A 20,685-nucleotide genomic window follows, 5' to 3' on the forward strand; every position below is an offset into this window, starting at 1 on the left:
GGAACAAAGAACACTTTTACATTTATAATATGTAATATAAACGATCATTATTTACTGACTGTTGAAATCATAGTTAAATGAGCCTATATAAATAATGGCTTTTCTAGAATTTTATTACATTTTAACCGACCACAATGTGCATTTTCATGGCACTGCGTTAAGTTTTACTGGATAATTGGATTTTCTAATTGCATTCCATTGTGGAATTTTGCATTAAAACCGCTAAATGATAATGCTGGGTAGGAATTTTGTAATTTTTTATCTATTTTCAACTACGACAGTCCTGGCAGGATATAAAGAAAGGCTTAAATTTTTCCCTCCACTTTTATATACCGTATCTTCAAGTCAATAGTTAATAGGCATCTTCTATTATAGGTCTACTAGGCATAAAGCAAGCGTGCTTCACCTCGTGATTATAAACTATTTAGAAGTTTAGAATATTTAGAAGGTAGATTACTTCTAGAGCTTATTCATCTCAAAAGTCTCACTCCTAAGAGGGTAGAATGAGGGTTGGAAAATTGTATGAAAGTCGTACCTACGTAAACTGTTTTGCGTAACGTAAATTGGTCATAGTGATATTCTTAGGATTCCGTACCAGTAAAAAACCGGCCAAGTACGAGTCAGACTCGCGCACTAAGGGTTCCGTACTCGGGTATTTTTTCCAATATTTTGCACGATAAATCAAAAACTATTAAGTATACAAAAAATAAATAAAAATCTGTTTTAGGATATACAGGTAAAGCCCTTTCATATAATACCCCACTTGGTATAGTTATCTTATTTTGAAAATTGAAACATATTTTAATTTATTTTTTAAATGATGTAACCAAAAATTCGCAGTTTTCAGATTTATTCCTGCACTTGTGCTATAAGACCTATCTACCTACCAAATTTCATGATTCTAGGTCAACGGGAAGTACCCTATAGGTTTCTTGATAGACACGACGGACGGACGGACGGACGGACGGGCGGACGAACAGACAGACAGACAGACAGACAGACGGGTTCCGTTTTTCCTTTTGAGGTACGGATCCCTAAAAATCGATCGAAAACTACTAAGGAGAGATGAGATATACATATTCAATAATGCGTTCACCTTTTAATGTAGGAGTCTTCGAAAAAACATAAAGCGATTATGTGTCAGCAAGTTTTTAGGTCAACAGATATTTCAGTGAGCTTAAAGTATGTACAAAATAATGACTTGACATAGGTAGCTGAGAGATATCGCGTATTCTAGAGGCAGTGATGTTCCACAAAACGGCCTCGCCGATCCATAAACAATTAGACTAGTCGTATTTTAGACTGACTTGCTTCTTACGATGATTTTATCGGTGATAACTGGTTGGTTATGTAAGTATGCATTATTATGAAGATTCACCGAATTACGCTGGTCAACGCCTTAAGAATTACTGTGAAGTGGTCTTTGAATAACGCTAATATGTCGAATAGCTACGTCCTCGATTGCCAGTGTGGTCAACATTTCAAGAAAACTAGACTTTCATCAATCAGTAAATTGACCTTGTATCTTCTTCTCTGCCTTTCAGTAATATCTCTACTTTATCATATGACCGTAAGGCTGGCTCTTCCAGCATCAATGGTATGACGCAATCCCTATGACAATATTATAACAATCACACTTCACACTATAATATTATAAAGACGAAAGTTTGAGTGTGTGTATGTTTGTTACTCCTTCACGCAAAAACCACTGGATGGATTTAGCTGAAATTCGGAATGGAGATAGATAATATCCTAAATTAGCACATAGGCTACTTTTTATCTGGAAAATCAAAGAGTTCCCAAAAACCTAAATTCACGCGGACAACATCGCGGGCGTCAGCTAGTGTTAAAATATTACGTTTCCCAAAACAATGGCTCACCAGCTACATTAAAACTTGCCGAAGTCAGTCTGATAAGTCATTTAAATTAGCAGCAAGTAGATTTTTGCAAGTTTTGGTTGGTACAAAGATTGTTAATTTTAAAACATTTAGACTGACATAATGGCAATGATAGCTGACTTCTGCTAGTTTTATCACTAGAGGGCAATAAGTTTTAAAAATGTTTATTTCTACCAGACTTTGTAATTATTAGGGCCCTTTCAGTCAGTTAATGTATGAGGTCTGCTACTCTATTATTCTACAACTCAATGATAGGTAGTATCAGTACTCACTGCATAAAAGAGACCCTCGCTACTCGAAACACATTATTGAGAGTACAGGCAAATAAAATCGAAGCTCGCTCACTGTATAGTGCACTCCATGTAGACACCAAGGCGCTGCCTACCTTTTGAAATATTTGGCTATTTTACTATACTTTGTTAATTGAAAACTGTCTTAGAGATTAAAAATCTGAATCCCTTTGTCTAAAAATAATACCATCGTTCACTCTCATAAATAAATAATACAATTCCGAGTAGCGCTTTCGTCTCAACGATATTAATTTACGCCAACATCATTATTTTGTATTTGATATTATTACTGGATGATTTAATGTTGTATAGGTACTGAATTTAATATTTACTGACAACTGACAAGGAAAGAAAATGTTTTTCTAAACGAAACTAATAGGTAAGTAACAATGTTTTATAGAGGGCAGAAGTCAGAACCAAGCCAAAAATATGAGAAGGATAGATTTATTCATTGTAATGTACCGAGAAAGAAATGGTAATAAAGATTTTTTGGGAGTTGTTTTTGTCCACTTCATAAAAAACTACAGAAAAATTAAATACCGTTTCCGATTACAAAATCAAAAAAATCCAACTAACTAAACGCGTCACATTGATAACCTCAGATAACCTAGTAATCAAGTAGGTAGAAATATTATGAAAAAGATATTATTATCTCTTAATAAGTAGGTATCTCCTTCACTCAAACGTAAGCAAAAAAGAGGTGAAATGTGCTAAAAGGAAGACCCTACTTCTGAAAGGTGAACATTTTCGTAAAAAAAAGAAAAGCTTTTGTTGGAAAATAATCGCTGACATCTTCTTTGAACACTTTTTGCCAACAATACTAGATAATATTTCTATTTAGAAAGATATTGATAGTACGCGACAGGTCAAGATGGCAATCGGGGTATGAGGCAGGGAGGTGCCCTGCACACTCGAAAGCACACGTGCTACCCCGCACCAGGTTAGCGCGGGGGTTGCGATATTCTAAGGTTTAAATCTATAGAGCGCACTTTGACTTTGCTTAGACTTAAGAGGGGTCTCTCCGTTACTCGCTCCATACAAACGTAGTTCGTCTCTCATTGGAATACTAACCAATCTTACTCAGTGGAATTTTGTAGAAACAGTTGTGAGTTCCGGGAACTAATATCTATGCCTGTGGTTTTCCAGATTTCCGTTAAAATGTTCAGTTTCAAAGTTACGCGGTTTTAAAAATTCACATACAAACCTTTAAACCCCTGTAATTTTAAAACTACTTATTTTTAGAAAAATCTGAAACACCACAGGCACAGCTATTAGTTTCTAGAATATGTCTGCAAAATTTCATGGACTTTGGTTGCTTAATATTCAAATGAAATTGGGACTACGATTGTATGATGGAGTAAGTGACGGAGACAGCCCTGTTAAGTTAAAAATAAAATGAGACAGATTTATGCCAGCGGTATAATGCTGTCTCGTTTTAAATGACTTAAGTCAGAGCAAAATAAGAGCGAACGGTCAGTGAGGTCAGGAATTAGTGATCAATGAAAATAAATTGAATATGAATATTTGATATTATAAAGAACTTATCCTAAAGTAGCTAAGTGTCGATTTGAGAGAAGAGAAAACATAGATACATTAAAAGATTTCATAATCCATACACTTTAGGTACTTAATATAAGGTAATAATAGTGAAAAAGCTGCATCATTTTATTTACAAATAAGTACTTGTATAAACAATTACCTTACAATACCTAATTGCAATTAGGCATTGTAAGGTCTACATCTCCTCAGGATGCTCCGGTGTCGGGGCGAAACGTGTGTGGTGCTGCGTGGTGGTGCTGCGTGTGGCTTGCTTGGTGGCTGGCTTTTCCTGCATGTTTATCAGTGGGAGGGCGGGCGTGCACGTCGCATGCTGCATGATGCATCATACGGATTTCTTTGGTGTAGCGGATTATGGCAAGTTAAACTTTTGGTTCCTTGTATATCATGGACTTCCGCAAAATAACGCCTGCTTCTATACTACTTATATAAACTTACTGTCAAGTGATATGCTTCAAAATAAAGGTACCTAAGCACATTTAAAAGTAAATAGTAAATATTAAAATTCAAATCAGATAAGTTTCGACATAGATAGAAATGGTATGGCAATACAAATAACTAATTTATTTGTATTTCTATTCCATTTCTACATACACTCAAGTTTCTTACGCAAGAGTCGTACACGAGGCACTTATAAAAAGGCTCCTTTGATGCAAAGTAAAGTCTTGTGTAAATATACGTCGCGGAATATTTCAAAGGTATTATGTTAGTAATTAAGGACACGTAGGTAATCAAGTTATTTTGGTATTGGAATTAATTAAGGTACTTACCTAGTGTGAGAATTAATTAATATACCTAGCGTGCTCGCTGGCTTCATTAAATAGGGATAAGTACGCTGCCGTAAATCCAAAACCACTTCCTAAGTACGCGATTCAAAGCAAAAACAGGACATTCATAATTTAAAAAAAAACCAGTCAAGTGCGAATCGGACTCACACATAAAGGGTTCCGTACCTCAAAAGTAAAAACGGAACCTTTATAGGGTCACTTTGTTGTCTGTCCGTCCGTCGTGTCTGTCAAGAAACCTATAGAGTACTTCCCGTTGACCCAGAATCATGAAATTTGGCAGGTAGGTAGGTCTTATAGCACAAAAAAGGAATAAATCCGAAAACCGTGAATTTGTGGTGACATCATTAAAAAAAATTAAAATGTGTTTCAATTTTCAAATTAAGATAAATACGTATCATATGAAAGGGCTTAACCTGTACATTATATTATAACAGATTTTTATTTATTTTTATGCATAATCGTTTTTGATTTATCGTGCAAAATGTCGAAAAAATACCCGAGTACGAAACCCTCGATGCGCGAGTCCGACTCGCACTTGGCCGGTATTTTAATTATTTTATATCTTCCATTTGCCATTTTGAAATTTTTACTATTTGTTGTAATAACCACGCACTTAGTGAAAATTTCTACTCTACCTATTACGGTTATTATGATACAGCCCGTTGACAGACGGACAGACGGACGGACACTGACAGCGGAGACTTAGTAAAAGTGTCCCGTTGGCACCCTTCGGACACGAAACCCTAAAAGCTGAGTTACTGTCGTAATTATAACGACTGCACACGAAAAGAATGTAATGTTTATTTATGTATGTGAGTTTCTTTATTCCACCTCAACGCGTCAAATTTTTACTGATTTGTATGTAGGTATGGTAGGTATGTTGTTAAAATCCTTACATCATCCCGGCTCCCATAACGGCTATAAGTAATTAAAAAAAAAACAATATGGTGGTATTTTTAGTTCGTTTCTGGTAGAGCAGTCATGTTTTTAGTTTTATTAATTAAATACAACTTATTTTTTAACTAACTTTAAGAGGAGTTTATTCGTAGCGCGCTCGATATAAACGTAGTTTGATTCTCATTTGGCTAAATATTTAAATCTTTGAGACCAGAACACACGCTTTTACAGAAACCTGGAAAAACATGGATGCGACTGTACAAATATTTGTTTCTAGAACGTGTTTACAGAATTTCATAGAATTTGATATATTAATATTCTAATGAGAGCAAAACTACGTTTGTATGGATAGCTCTGCGGGGCGCGCAAGGAAACTTCTCTTAAATGGTTGTGTTGTGTGTATGTGGAATTTTTCTCAAATACTGACATAAACCTAAATTTCCTTCTGATTTTCTCCTTCCGAAATTTTCTTTTTTCAGAAGGAAAAACTCTTCCTTTTCCGATTTCAGTTGGAATTTTGCAGTTTTCTGATTTAATAAGCGATCGATAAAGCAAAAGATCTCTCTTTTAAAAAACGCTACTGAAAGGAGAAAATCATGCAAATTCTCGGTGTAACAATAAAAAAAGTTTTTCTGTAGAAAAAATGTTTATGTACTCAGCGAATTTATTATTGTTCTAAATATAGAAGCGCTCAAATTATGCCGTTGAAAAATTTGAATAATGAAAATAATACGTACAATTTGTGCACAATGTTGTGCGTACGTGGAAAAAATACATATTTAAACACGGCGCTGTGGTAGGAATTACTTAAATAAAATAATTTCTCTCTTCCACAACAGATAGTGTAACTGAAAACCAGTAAATTAAAAATTTATAACACCCCCGACAAGTGAAGGTTACAGTAACTAGAAAAGAGCTGATAACTTTCAAACGGTTGAACCGATTTTCTTGGATTACAGCTAAGAACACTCTCGATGAAGCCACCCTTCAAACAAAAAAAAACTAAATTAAAATCGGTTCATTAGTTCAGGAGCTACGATGCCACAGACAGATACACAGATACACGTCAAACTTATAACATCCCTCTTTTTGGGTCGGGGGTTAAAAATAGACCTCACTTTTCTTTTAAATTATATAAATAAATAAATAAATAATTGAAGTCGACACTATATTATATCAAAAATGACTTTATATTAGAAACTGAAACTTGTGTATAATTAATTGCAGTAATAACCCACAATTGAACAATAAATACTAAAATTTGATAAACATTATAAAGAAACGAAATCATTTCATTTTTAATGGGCATCAGTATTTTTAACAAAACTTCACGATAAATAATAGTGAAGTTAACTTCTTGCATTATTAATTAGTTCGGGGTGAACCACTAGTTAAAAATTATTTTAAATCGAGTCACTTTTTTACGGCCCATCCAATTAGCTAATTTTGACGAAATTAGGTACATAGATAGCGTACAATGCGAGACGGATAGGTACAGACAATTTTTCATCCCGGAAAATCAAAGAGTTTCCACAGGAAATGAGTTCATTTGTTTTTAATTTAGGAACTTTAAATACGAATTCTGTGAAGTGTTCAGTAAATAATCGTAATTCAAAAAATTTCTGGACCAAGTATCTCTGTATTTTTAAATAATTAAGTAATTTTAAACATTTGCCCTCTAAGTTATAACTATCACTAGGTGGGTAGGTATAACTAGCTGATGGCCGCGACTTCGTCCGCCTGGATAAGACTTTTAATAAAGTACAATGTTTCTTAGTTCTACATCGTTGGCTCTATCTGAAATACAGGGTCAACATTTTGATGTTATCGAAATATGTAAAAGGCAAACATTTAGACTATAGTTAACCCTTAACCACCATAGTTTAATTAATAGATAACATTAGTAAAGTAATGAGTTAACCAGTAACCAGCCGCAATGTAGGTACGTTTCCATTGCAGAACATTCCGCTTTATACCGGACGCGATAATTGAGTCTTCTAATTGCGTGCTATTGTCGAGATTTCCATTAAAGAGCGCCGAATGATAATGCCTGGCCGTGTAGTGAGTTAATTACTTTTAAATTTCGCTACTCAAAATAGAAAGTCTGTGATGGCTGAGTGTTTAATAAATAATCGTAATTCAAGAATTAGCAACAACGGTTTTCTTTATTGCATTGCAGTCAGTCAATTCTTTGTTTATTTGTGAACACTTCATATTAAGTATCATGATTTCAATTCAGTTACATGTGACATGTTTTATGTTGAAGTAATATATAGCCAGGTAACTTTTATGTACCTATCGGAATAGATTCTAGAATATGCAACTCCCTAACCTGCATTGTAATAGAATTTGTCCCAGCTATATATCTTTGACTCCCTCATTGATTTATGATACAGGAAAGCTGTGCTCAACGTTTGGATATATTTAACACTCATAGTTACATTACTTTTAACCTTTGTAGTTTAATTAATAGACATAGTTAAAATAATAAGTTAACCAGTAACCAGCTGCAATGTAGGTTTTCATAGCAGAACATTCCGCTTTATACCGGACGCGATAATTGAGTCTTCTAATTGCGTCCCATTGTCGAGATTTCCATTAAAGAGCGCCGAATGATAATGCCTGGCCGTGTAATGAGTTAATTACTTTTTAATTCAAGCCTTCATAGCTTCCCGGTTTTAAGATTGAAATAAACAGATCGCGGTGAAACTGCAACGTGCTCCATGCATCTCCTTTTTTAGGGTTCCGTACCTCAAAAGGAAAAACGGACCCTTATAGGATCACTATGTTTTCTGTCTGTCTGTCTGTCTGTCTGTCTGTCCGTCCATCCGTCCGTCCGTCCGTCCGTCCGTCCGTCCGTCGTGTCTGTCAAGAAAACCTATAGGGTACTCCCCGTTGACCTAGAATCATGAAATTTAGCAGGTAGGTAGGTCTTATAGCACAAATACAGGAATAAATCTGAAAACCACGAATTTGTGATAACATCAGTAAAAAAAAATTAAAATGTGTTTCAATTTTCAAAGTAAGATAACTATACCAAGTGGGGTATCATATGAAAGGGCTTTACCTGTACATTCTAAAACAGATTTTTATTTATTTTCATGTATAATAGTTTTTGATTTATCGGGAAAAATACCCGAGTACGGAACCCTCAGTGCGCGAGTCTGACTCGCACTTGGACGATTTTTTGTTTATGTGGTAGTTCTCTTCAAAATATTTGAATTTCAGGGGAAGAAATCGGGTTATGTAAGAATCTTACGACCTCAAACCCCCCTCGATGTTCACTTTCAGTGTAGATTAAGAGGTTTCTAATCTTCTTCAAGATCTCTTAAAAACGCATCGGGGTCTGTTTTGAGCGACGCCCGCTTAGCTCGTCCTGGAGTAAATTGTCCTCTAACTACATGCTCCGCTATAAGGTATGGCTTCTTGTAAGAAAGTTAGCCCATCTTCCTAAGATTGTATACGAGATGGACCAACTGGTGCCCCCACTCCAGCCACTCTTGACTTTGAGAATTGAGATACAAATGAAAGACTAAGTATAATAAGACAAGGAAATGATAGCATTCAAACTGTAAAACGAGCATGCGTTAGGTACCGTTTGATGTTCTCAAACTGTTCGTGCATGTTTAGTGTTACAACCTACCATATATGTAGTTGCAAATGCATCATATTGCCGACACGCGTTTTATATACCTTAGGCTTTACAATAAATAATTGAAATCGTAAAATTCGTAATCGAACTCGAACTGAACGCCAAACTATCGGCAATTAAACAAAATAAAAGCCACTAACCAAGCATTAAGCATTAAAGTCCGATAATTTCCAAAAAATCCTCTTTAGTATTAATTGAAGAGCAGGCTAGGAGCGCACGCCAAACTAAGTCTTTTACTTTTTTCTTTTAAAATCCCGGGTTGCACATAAAACTGGGGATAGCTTCGAAAAATAAAGGGAGCATAGAGAGAGAATTTTGAAATCTCCTTAGTTGGTCCACTATTTCATATAAACGCCAAAGGCATGCACGGAATAAATCGTGTTTAGACTACACGACTACGATAAGATTAGCATAAGTTGAAAGTCGTGTCGGACTGCTACGGATATTATGCTCAAAGCCGTTGAGGCGTAGACAATCGTAGGCGTCTATGCCTCAAAGGATTTGAGCGTATTTGTAGACAGCGGGTTATGAATTTTGGGTTTGCTTCATCTTCGAAATTTTTTAATGAGTGATTTTTATGTTTTTGTTTTCCATTATCATCTAAAAACTCCATATTTTAAATACTTGATAGTTGAGTTGGCTTCAAACAACTGATGTTTGAGTTTCTAAAGGGCTACAAAATTAAAAATTGAGGATTGGTAAAATTTAAAAAGAAAAATGCATAAGTTATAATGATATTTATCTTCGCAAAAAAGTATATCAACCATGGTACAAAAATTCGAGTATGTAACACAGTTATCTAAAGCTAATCCCTAAAAACTTTTTGTTTATTTTCATAATGTTCAGAGAATATAGAACGTATGAATTTATCATACATTTTTGGGAACGCTTTGCTTATAAGTTCTTAAATTAGAGAAATCGGAAGCCAACTTCGATCCTAGAGAGTCGTATTTTCTTCTTTTTTTTTCTTCATTTTCCCTGCAATATGGCCATTGTAAGCTGTGATAGCCTAGTGGTTAGAACGTCCGCCTCCTAATCGGAGGTCGGGGGTTCGATCCCGGGCACGCACCACTAACTTTTCAGTTATGTGCGTTTTAAGCAATTAAATATCACTTGCTTTAACGGTGAAGGAAAACATCGTGAGGAAACCTGCATGCCTGAGAGCTCTCCATGTTCTCAAAGGTGTGTGAAGTCTGCCAATCCGCATTGGGCCAGCGTGGCAGACTATGGCCTAAACCCTTCTCAGTCTGAGAAGAGACCCGTGCTCAATAGTGGGCCGGCAATGGGTTGATCATGATGGCCATTGATTGGTCTAGGTCGTGGTAGTATGCTTCGCTTTTTAGTCGTACTGTGTAAAAACCTTCATACAAGGTTCGCGAATTTGCTTTACATTTTCCTCTAATAAACGCCCCTTTCCGGTATGGCGTGCTAATATACAATGCCTCTTATAAGCTGACAGAATTTCAATCCGTGAACTACGAAACTGCAAATAATAAAGAAACAACAAGTGTAAATTAAAAATTTATAACACCCCCGACGATCCAAAGTATTTGAGTTTTCCAAAACATCATTTTCAAATAAATAATTATGTATTTAGGCAACGTCCATCTTGACAGCTTGACATTTGTCTATTGACATAATATTATGAACCTAACGGTTATCTAACCTTTTTTTCTACAAGAAAACTAGACAAGAGCTGATAACTCTTAAACGGCTGAACCAATTTTTTTAAATTATAGCTAAGAACACTCTCGATCAAGCCACCTTTCAAACAAAAAAAAACTAAATTAAAATCGGTTCATTCGTTTAGGCGCTACGATGCCACAGACAGATACACAGATACACAGATACACAGACACACGGATACACAGATACACACGTCAAACTTATAACACCCCTTTTTTTGGGTCGGGGGTTAAAAATTGACGTACCTATGTGCTTGCGAAATCGAAGATGTTAAAATATCGTGAGTGATTTCCATTAGACTAAATACGTGAAGCCGTAACAATCTATACTTATACTTAATGTGAATATTTGTAATATTTCCTATGAAGCCAGCATCATCATTGTTATGATCAACCTATCACCCTTTTAGTTATTACTAGCTGACGCCCGCGACTTCGCCCGCTTGGAGTTAGGTTTATCGAAATCCCGTGGAAACTCTTTGATTTTCCGGGATGAAAAGTGGCCTATATGCTAATACGAGATATTATCTATCTCCATTCCAAATTTCAGCTAAAGCCGTCCAGTAGTTTTTGCGTGAAGGAGTCACAAACATACACACACACACACACACACACACACACACACACACACACACACACACACACACACACACACACACACACACACACACACACACACACACACACACACACACACACACACACACACACACACACACACACACACACACACACACACACACACACACACACACACACACACACACACACACACACACACACACACACACACACACACACACACACACACACACACACACACACACACACACACACACGCACACGCACACACACACGCACACACACACACACACACACACACACACACACACACACACACACAGAGACACACACACAGAGACACACACACATACAAACTTTCTCCTTTATAATACTAGTGTGATAGTGTGATAAGAATCACTACTGAGTATTAGGTCTCCTCTCAGATTGAGGTAGGTATTTGGTCATAACCTACCACGCTGGCGTATAGGCAGCCTTCCCACCTTTTGAGAACATGATGAAGAACTCTCAAGCATGCAGGTTTCCTCACGATGTTTTCCTTCAACGTTACAGCAAATGATATTTAATTGGTTGAAACGCACATAACTCCGAAAAGTTAGAGGTGTGTGCCCGGGATCGAACCGGGGACCTCCCGATTAGGAGCCACTAGGTCATCACCACGACTCGGCGGCGTTGCGGTGATAATAAGTTAATTCATTGGTAAAACAAGGTAGATATAGATAATCAATTAAAAAGCTTATAAAAATACGAACAAAATATAATAGTTAACAGACTCATAATTGCTCTCTGGAGAAATTCCACTGTTCTACGGAAAATAAGAAAATTTATCGGAGCTGTATTCATTTTTCCTTAGAATATTTCCGGATAAATTTTGATTAAACCTTGTATCCGTTTAGGGAAGAATATTAATTCAGATATTGAATAATTATCTACGCTATATTAATTAAGTAAACGGCCCAAAAATTTAATCTAGGTGGAATTTGAACCTATATCCCTACGCTATCGCGGCCAAAGCAGATCGCATCTGTTGCCAAAGAGAGAAAGATTCAAATCTTGCTTAGATTTTTTTTCGGTATTAATTAAAACATAAAAAGAATATAGACCTAAACCAACATACACCCTTAATTAATTATTACATACAGGAACGTTTTGTTCTTGTATGTAATAATTAATAAATTAGCTGTGCCCACATTTTTTATTTCAATTAGAATAAATGTAAAAGCATAGATAAACGCTCAGAATAACCTTTTAAATCATTCCCAATATAGTCTATTTAACACGTACTTGGAATAAAATTAATCGCCACAAATAATAATAATTCCATATTCCGAGAACGTAGTGTGAAATTGCTGGCACCATTTTTCTCCCACTTACCTTGGAACAGGAACAAAAATACGGATGAAAACGTTATAATTCCATTGAACACCATTTTGCCACCACACAGCACAACACTAATTAAAAAAAATACGTTTAAAATAAAAATGTCCAATGTATTGAAAAAATTAAACAATCAACAGTGCATTCAAAACATCGTAAGATCGCGTGTTACGGGAACCAAGTTCGTATTTCACATACACGTCCTTCCTCTACGATGGGTGATAGAGCACTGAACAGCCTGAGGCCTGAAGCCTGAAGGATTTCGCTAGTGTCAAATTTTACCGGCAATCCGGCTACAATAGCAATAACAGGAATACTGCCTAATTCCAATACTGGGTAATGGTAATTTTTATTGGCTGTGGCATTTTGTTCCATTCGGGACGGATCGTTTGAAACCGTTTAAATAGCCTCTAGCACTGATTGTGTACATTTAAATGCAGCCATGTCCTAGTAAATAGATAAGCATAAATGTTTGCGTCCCTGGTGAACTGAATTCGCAATTTAGTACGTATTATAAGAATTTATACGTGCGTTTTAAGCAATTAAATATCACTTGCTTTAACGGTGAAGGAAAACATCGCGAGGAAACCTGCATGCCTGAGAGTTCTCCATGTTCTCAAAGGTGTGTGAAGTCTGCCAATCCGCATTGGGCCAGCGTGGCAGACTATGGCCTAAACCCTTCTCATTCTGAGAGGAGACCCGTACTCAGTAGTGGGGCGGAAATGGGTTGATCATGATGATAAGAATTTAACATTTTAAAAATGAATACAAATTCATTTTTATAAATTCTTATATTCAGTTGTGTGACATAATATTTATTTGAACCTAATTAAAATTGTAAGGACATGCCATACAAAAAATAACTTTTGTATAGTGCGTTGCACGTTAAACTTTTTTCATAAGGAAAATCCATCATGGATACCACCGGTCATGGGGGAGCACAGTGGTTACGCCGGACTCCTACCGACTAAAAACCTGACGAAGTTCCATCTCACCGCTGACGACAGAGCACAAGGGATCGTCAACTCCTCGTTACTTCACCAACGGGTATCTACCAAAACCACCACTGGGACACTATGTTCCCCTGAACACTGTTAGAGGTTAACTCGAGGAGCGAGGACCATATTGAGAGTGACGGACCATCATCCCCAGGTCCTCTTGGAGGCCAGGGCTTACGGGGAGGGCGAACCAAGCACGACTGACAGCTTTTGATGGCATATGAGCTTAAATATGTTTGGGTCACTGAGCCAGTATAAAGTAAATAAGTTTGAAAGTAAGTAAGGACAAAGTAAATATTTAAAAAATATTAAAAAAAAGTTATAAGAACAAAGAACGTCGAGTCGTTCGGTAATCCGAATTCGGAAGTAGATTTGCTAGTAGAAGCAGCTTTTTTTAAGCTTTTGTAGTGCTATCTAAAGAGTTATGGCTTGTCCTATATCTCTTCCGGGTTTAACCGTTTCGAAGTAAGGTAGCAGTGGATTTCGTAGTTCAATAAAAAATAATTGAAATTGATAGAGACCTACTTAATTAAATTCTATTAGATTATACCTACTAGACCTAATGAAGAACTTCCGCGCAAACTTTCACCCCCTTAACCAACCGCCTTAGGGGATGAATTTTCAAAAATTAGTGCTCAGTGCTCACAGAGCACAAAACTTATAGATAATTCCAAATCGATTTAGTCATAATGGCGTGAAGGAGAATAAACATCCAAAGGTCCATTTTTTTTCATTTAAAATAATACTAGTGGTTGCCCGCGACTTCGTCCAAGTACATTTTTGCCTGCCAGGCACCTTTAAACTTTTGAACGCAAGGGGTTGCCACGACTCTAGCATGACGTGATTTCTAATAATATACCGAAGAAAATACAAAAAAATTACACTTTATCCTTTGACATTAGATTTTGTACACCTTTTTTACCTGCTATCTCTCAAAGCCATCACGATCCGAACTTTATAGTTGCTGATCGTTCCTCCCTGTGTTGGGGGCAATATGCAGAAAAACTTTTAGCTTTTATAAAATGACAAAGGTCTAGCCCACGCTCTCTCTCTATATCTCGATAAGTGTTATCACAAAACTATGTTATCCCATGCATCCACAAAGTAAGAAGTTATATTTTGTAAAAACATAATCATTTCTACCAGACAACTTCTCGGTACACAGTTACTGTACTGTAACATAGCTTCTCATTACCAAGAAAGAAGCTTTTGTTTGGGAGTGCAACGCTGAAAGGCGCTTGTTTTTTCTACTTTTTAAGCAACTTTGTAGTATTAATATTAGCTTCTACAAAGACAAAAATGTGATTGTTCCGTAGTTGATGAAAAGACTTCAAAATTAGCTAGCTTTTGCCGTCAGGTTCTGACGCTTGATATTTGAATCAAGTTGGAGTTTATTTTGAACACAAGTGTAAATTAAAAATTCATAACACCCCCGTCAAGTGAAGGTCAAAGTAAGTAGAAAAGAGCTGATGACTTTGAAACGGCTGAACCAATTTTCTAGGATTATAGCAAAGAACACTCTCGATCAAGCCAGCCACCTTTCAAATAAATAAATAAAACTAAATTAAAATCGGTTCATTAGTTTAGAACTACCATGCCACAGTTACAGATGATCGATAGTGTTCTTAGCTATAATCCAAAAAAATCGGTTCATCTGTTTGTTGCAGGTTGTTATAAATTTTTAATTTATACTTGTTACATCAAGCATGCGGTTGATGGATGAATCATGGACTGAAAATTATTTATTTATAGGTAGTAGTGTTTCCAATTTTGTCTAATTAAATAAAATAAAACATTTTTCTTCATTTTTCGTGACCATTATAATGAAATGTGGGTTTGAATAGCACTTGGGAAAACAATAAACATTGTGTATGGAATTGAAAAATGTGGGAAAATAATATTTATATTATGAAAACAAACCAATCATTCCACTTGAAAAATACCTACGCATATCGCGTAACTGCCTTTTTGCTTTTATATCCACTCATCGCTGGCTTACTACTGAGCACCGGTTTCCTCTCAGCATACAAAGGGTTTATGCCCACGTTATTGCATAGTCCACGACGCGGTCCATATGTGAATTGGCAGATTTCACACACTTTTAAAAACGTTATGGAGAACTCTCAGGCATGCAGGTTTCCTCACGATGTTTTCCTTCACCGCTATTTAAAGCTAGTGCTATTTAATTACTTACTACAAGGTTGAACCAAATATTTGATTTTTCTGTAGAAAAATTGTCAATACTAGGTTGGAGTTGAAAAGTTGGCGGCATTGCAGCGTCGTGCATTAAAGCCTCGGTCCTGCGCCTGAACACTCTCTCGTCTTTGTACTTAATAGATGATCCCTGTTACTTCTTCGGTCTAGATTTTTAAAAATCTAGACCAAATATCTATCTATCTATGATCTAACTATGACCAAATATCAAATATCTATAATCTGTCTGTTCTTCCCCATTTCCGGGCTGCAAGTTATCTATCTCTTTCGTCAATTTTTAGCTGACAAACTGACAAAGAGACACATTTTTCGCATTTATGTAATTTTAAACTACTTTGGGGTTTTTTTTTGTATTATGCTCAAATAACTTTACAAGGATTAATTTATTTTTACAGCTACATTTTTCTTCGAGGGTTAAAAAGCCGATATAACTGGTAGGCAGCAATAAAAAGATAAAAAGGTTATTTATTACCTAGGGATAGTAAATGACGATTGGAAGTGTGCCATATCGATAACATCACACTTGTTTGTTTCGGTACAAAACCATTTATAATTTAGAGTATCAGCTATTCTGATATTTGATGTTTATAGGGTTCCGTACCCCAACAGAAAAAAAAAAACCTTATAAGATCACTTTGTTCTCCGCCTGTCTGTATGTCTGCCTGTCTGTCAAGACCTTTTCACATAAAGAAAGAATCACATTGTTGAATATTATATTACTAGAGGATAAAGAGAAGAGAGTGAGGAAAGATCCCGTGAGAACTGCTTGATTTTTTGGGATAAAAGTTGTCTATGTTATAATTACAGAAACGCAAGCCGATCGAACGAAACCGATTTGTATGAAATTTGATACCTAGGTAAGGTATCAAACATACAAATCGGTTAAATGGATGGTTCTTTAGGAATTAGAACTCTTTGATTTTCCGGGATAAATAGTAGCCTATGTCCATCCCCGGGATATAAGCTAACTCTTTACCTTTCGTCCGAATTGGTTAAACGTTGGGCCGTGAAACGGTAGCAGACAGACAGACAGACAGATAGACAGACAGACACACTTTCGCATTTATAATATTAGTATGGAAGTATGGATAACATTTGCTTAATAATATAATATCGAATATGTTAGAAAAGAGAGAAACTCATCAAGTTACGCTCAAGAAGTTAAGTAGCGCGTGAAATAAAACTTCTAACAATATTCATGGAAGTTCCTAACGTGAAACTTCGTTATTGACCGCCATTTCTGTCCGCCTTCAAACTTGCTATATTGAATACTTCAGATTGTATGGATGCGACGAGCGAAGTTCGCAGAATGGTAAAGACGAAAGACGACGAAGGGTAGCCCAGGGTAGCTCACAGTCTGCGTAGAATCTATACTAATAAATAAAATTGGAGTGTCTGTCTGTAATTTCGAAATAACTACCTCATATTAAGCTCATATGGTTATATGAACGATACCAACACTGAATCACACGTTTTTAAAATTTTTGTCTGTCTGTCTGTCTGTTTGAAAAGGCTAATCTTCGGAATGGCTGAACCGATTTTGACGGGATTTTCACAGACAAGTAGAGAATTGGCCAGGGAGTAACATAGGCTACTTTTTTAACCGACTTTCAAAAAGGGAATTGTGTTTTTCTACCTATGTACACCGAAATCTCCGAGATTTCTGAACCGATTTGCGTCATTTCTTTTTTAATCGATAGAGGAACTTTGTGACATTTTTTCATAAAAAAATTGGATTCCAACTCCTCAATCCTAATGCTGCAGAGGATCTGACCAACCCACGCGGGCGAAGCTGCGGGCATCAGCTAGTTCTCAATAATCTTCAATATCCCGTATCATATAATTTATTGTCCTCTACAAATACAAGAAACAAAAGGCAAGTTGGGCCACAATCGTACTAAAAGTGGCTTGGTTTGTTTGTCTTTCAATCACGCCTCAACTTAGCGACGGATCAACTTAATTTTTTGCATGGATATAGATAAAGACCTGGAAAAAGATATCCCATGGAATGGTACCTTTAAAACTCCCGTACTATGCCCGTACTACTACTTTACTTTAATATTATACATATACCTAGTAGTTCTAGTAGCTAGTACAAAAAATATTTTTTGTCATAAGAATCTTTCGCAAAGTGCTATTGAATCACTATTGGTGTAATAATTAACCTATACTGTAATAATTAAGAATATTAATTAATAAATGTTTTGCTTGATAAATAAAACGTAATAATTTATAGATTGTAGGTGAATTTCCTGTACAATTTTATTCTTGTGTCATAGACAAGAGTTCAACGAGAGAGACAACAATCACTACGTGAACAACGCAAAAAGAGCACAAAATGTGTAACTTCCAACGTGCAACGAGTTTTTTTTGTTTTATTTTAAATGGATGAATGGTTGCTAGCGGTGGTGTATGCAATTTAGTTTTTAAAAATAGCCGGTAATATTGAACTAAGATTTATTATTTGTTACTTTGATAAGCTAGTTGTAGTAACAAGGTTATTAGGTATATTTTCTTCTTTACTTTTTAGTGTCATAATAATGATTTACTGTCATTGACGTAGATATATTATGCTATGTATGTATAATGCATAAATTTTCAGATAGGACTCCCCATATTTTAATCACACTAATATTATAAAGGCGAAAGTTTGTATGTGTGTGTGTGTGTGTGTGTGTGTATGTTTGTTACTCCTTCACGCTAAAACTACTGGACGGATTTGGCTGAAATTTGGAATGAAGATAGATAATATCCTGGATTAGCACATAGGCTACTTTTTATCCCGGAAAATCAAAGAGTTCCCACGGGATTTCAAAAACCTAAATCTACGCGGGCGAAGTCGCGGGCATCGGCTAGTTGCTTATAACTCAGAACATTTAATAATTTTTTTTTAAATGTAGCTACATACTATATCCGCGGAAAGAAAGAAAGAAGAAAGAAATAAAACTAATTTATTCATCTTGTGCACAAAGTAAAAGCAAACTTAAAATGAGTGGTTATCCCATACAAAATGATAGAGGCAAAATCTCAGTAGGCGCTAATCATTTTGAAGCACGAACCAATAATTACCAACGAAACCACGTGTATGTGTTCGAATGGATTTTGAAAAAAAATCGAATTGAATTTCGAATGTTTTTTGAAAACATGTCTGTGATTGGTTGGTGACACAAAATGGTTAACGCCTACAGAGATTTTAGGCTCTATCACATTGTGTGTATGTGTGTGTATGTTTGTTACTCCTTCACGCAAAAACCACTTGCCGGATTTGGCTGAAATTCGGAATGGAGATAGATAATATCCTGGATTAGCACATAGGCTGCTTTTTATCCAAACCAAAGAGTTCCCACGGGATTTCGAAAAACCTAAATCCACGCGTACGAAGTCCCGGGCATCAGCTAGTCATTTATAAGGGATTACGTAACAAAGAGAGCGCTATTCTAACTTCTTTCCGCGGATAGAGTATTGGTATATCGTGATTCTGTAATCTGTAACCAATTAATTTGTTAACCCTGTTCGTGTCTTTGGAAGTTTGACAAAATTATTTACTGTCGCAATCGTTAAGATAGGTCTTAACAGAGCTCTCTCCGTCACTTACTCCATACAATCGTAGTTCCCATTTCATTTGAATATTAAGCAACCAAAGTCCATGAAATTTTGCAGACATAGTCTAGAAACTAATATCTGTGTCTGTGATGTTTTAGATTTTTCTAAAAATATGTAGTTTTAAAATTACAGGGGTTCAAAGATTTGCATTTTTCTTTAAAAAAAGGCCCAACTTTGTGCTCGTTTTTCTAGACAACGAAGCAATTTAATGAAATTTGGAAAAACCACAGACCTAGAAAATTTAATGAATATCATGCAGTAAAAAAATTATCGTTATATATTTTATATTGTTATAATTATGTTGGAACTACGAAAACCAGAAATTACACCCAGAAATCTTGAAAATTTCGTGCTGTCTCGATTTCTGCAAGAGGGGTGGTGAGGTGCGGGGGACGACCAACCCCCGACGGTGACGGGGGGCGGAAACTGACAGTCTAAACTGGTCTAAGCACACGGGCCACATTTAAACTACACCCGACTCTAAACTTGTCGATAGGTCTAACTAAATACACTGGTACATTTCAACTTGCGTTAGACGTATGCGTTACCTACTCAGACGTTGCCTGTAGATAAAAATATGTCTCATGTTTGCTGGCAATAGCGCATGCATCAAACCCTGCAAGTTGCACCTATTCCTCACGCAATACGCAATTCCTCACGCAATACGCACAGCTTTAATATTATAATTTTTGACAATGTATACTATATGTAATGCCATATCACAGGTCACTCTCTGATTTATTGCTAACAATTTACTTCCAAATCAATTCCAAATGCAAAGAAATCTAAGTGTGTTCAATTCACACTGCCCAATACCAGGACCTTAAATGACATAAATTCATTGATTAATAATCATATGTTGAAAATAAAGGAGAACCCCGTGTTTCTCGGTATAACGTTAGATGCAAAGCTTCTATGGAACACCCACATATCAACACTTGATGGTAAACTCAACTCTGCTGCTTACACTGTTAGAAAAATTTGACAGGTACTGACGTGGAAACTGCAAAAAATGTATATTTTGCCTATATTCACTGTATTATGTCTTACGGACTCTTGCTATGAGATAAAGCGATAGATATTGAGAAAAAAATGTATTACAGAAAAGGACAGGACGTGCAATTTATAATTTAAAACCGCGCGC

General features: G+C 36.1%; 1 protein-coding gene across 2 annotated transcripts in view; it reads right to left on the minus strand.

The window, feature by feature from the left end:
- LOC123869126 overlaps positions 1-20,685 on the minus strand; it is a 119,573-nt gene that overhangs the window by 88,798 nt on the left and 10,090 nt on the right. The window contains exon 1 of one of the 2 annotated variants that reach the window (XM_045911875.1): positions 12,724-13,115. The exons of the other annotated variant lie outside the window; for it this stretch is intronic. Within the exon in view, the coding sequence (XP_045767831.1) occupies positions 12,724-12,778 (55 nt within the window). The 5' untranslated portion in view covers positions 12,779-13,115. Of the gene's footprint in view, positions 1-12,723; positions 13,116-20,685 lie in introns of those variants that run through there. 2 annotated transcript variants of the gene reach the window in all.

Source organism: Maniola jurtina, chromosome 10 (genome assembly GCF_905333055.1).
Source record: "Maniola jurtina chromosome 10, ilManJurt1.1, whole genome shotgun sequence".
NCBI classification, from domain to species: Eukaryota; Metazoa; Arthropoda; class Insecta; order Lepidoptera; family Nymphalidae; genus Maniola; species Maniola jurtina.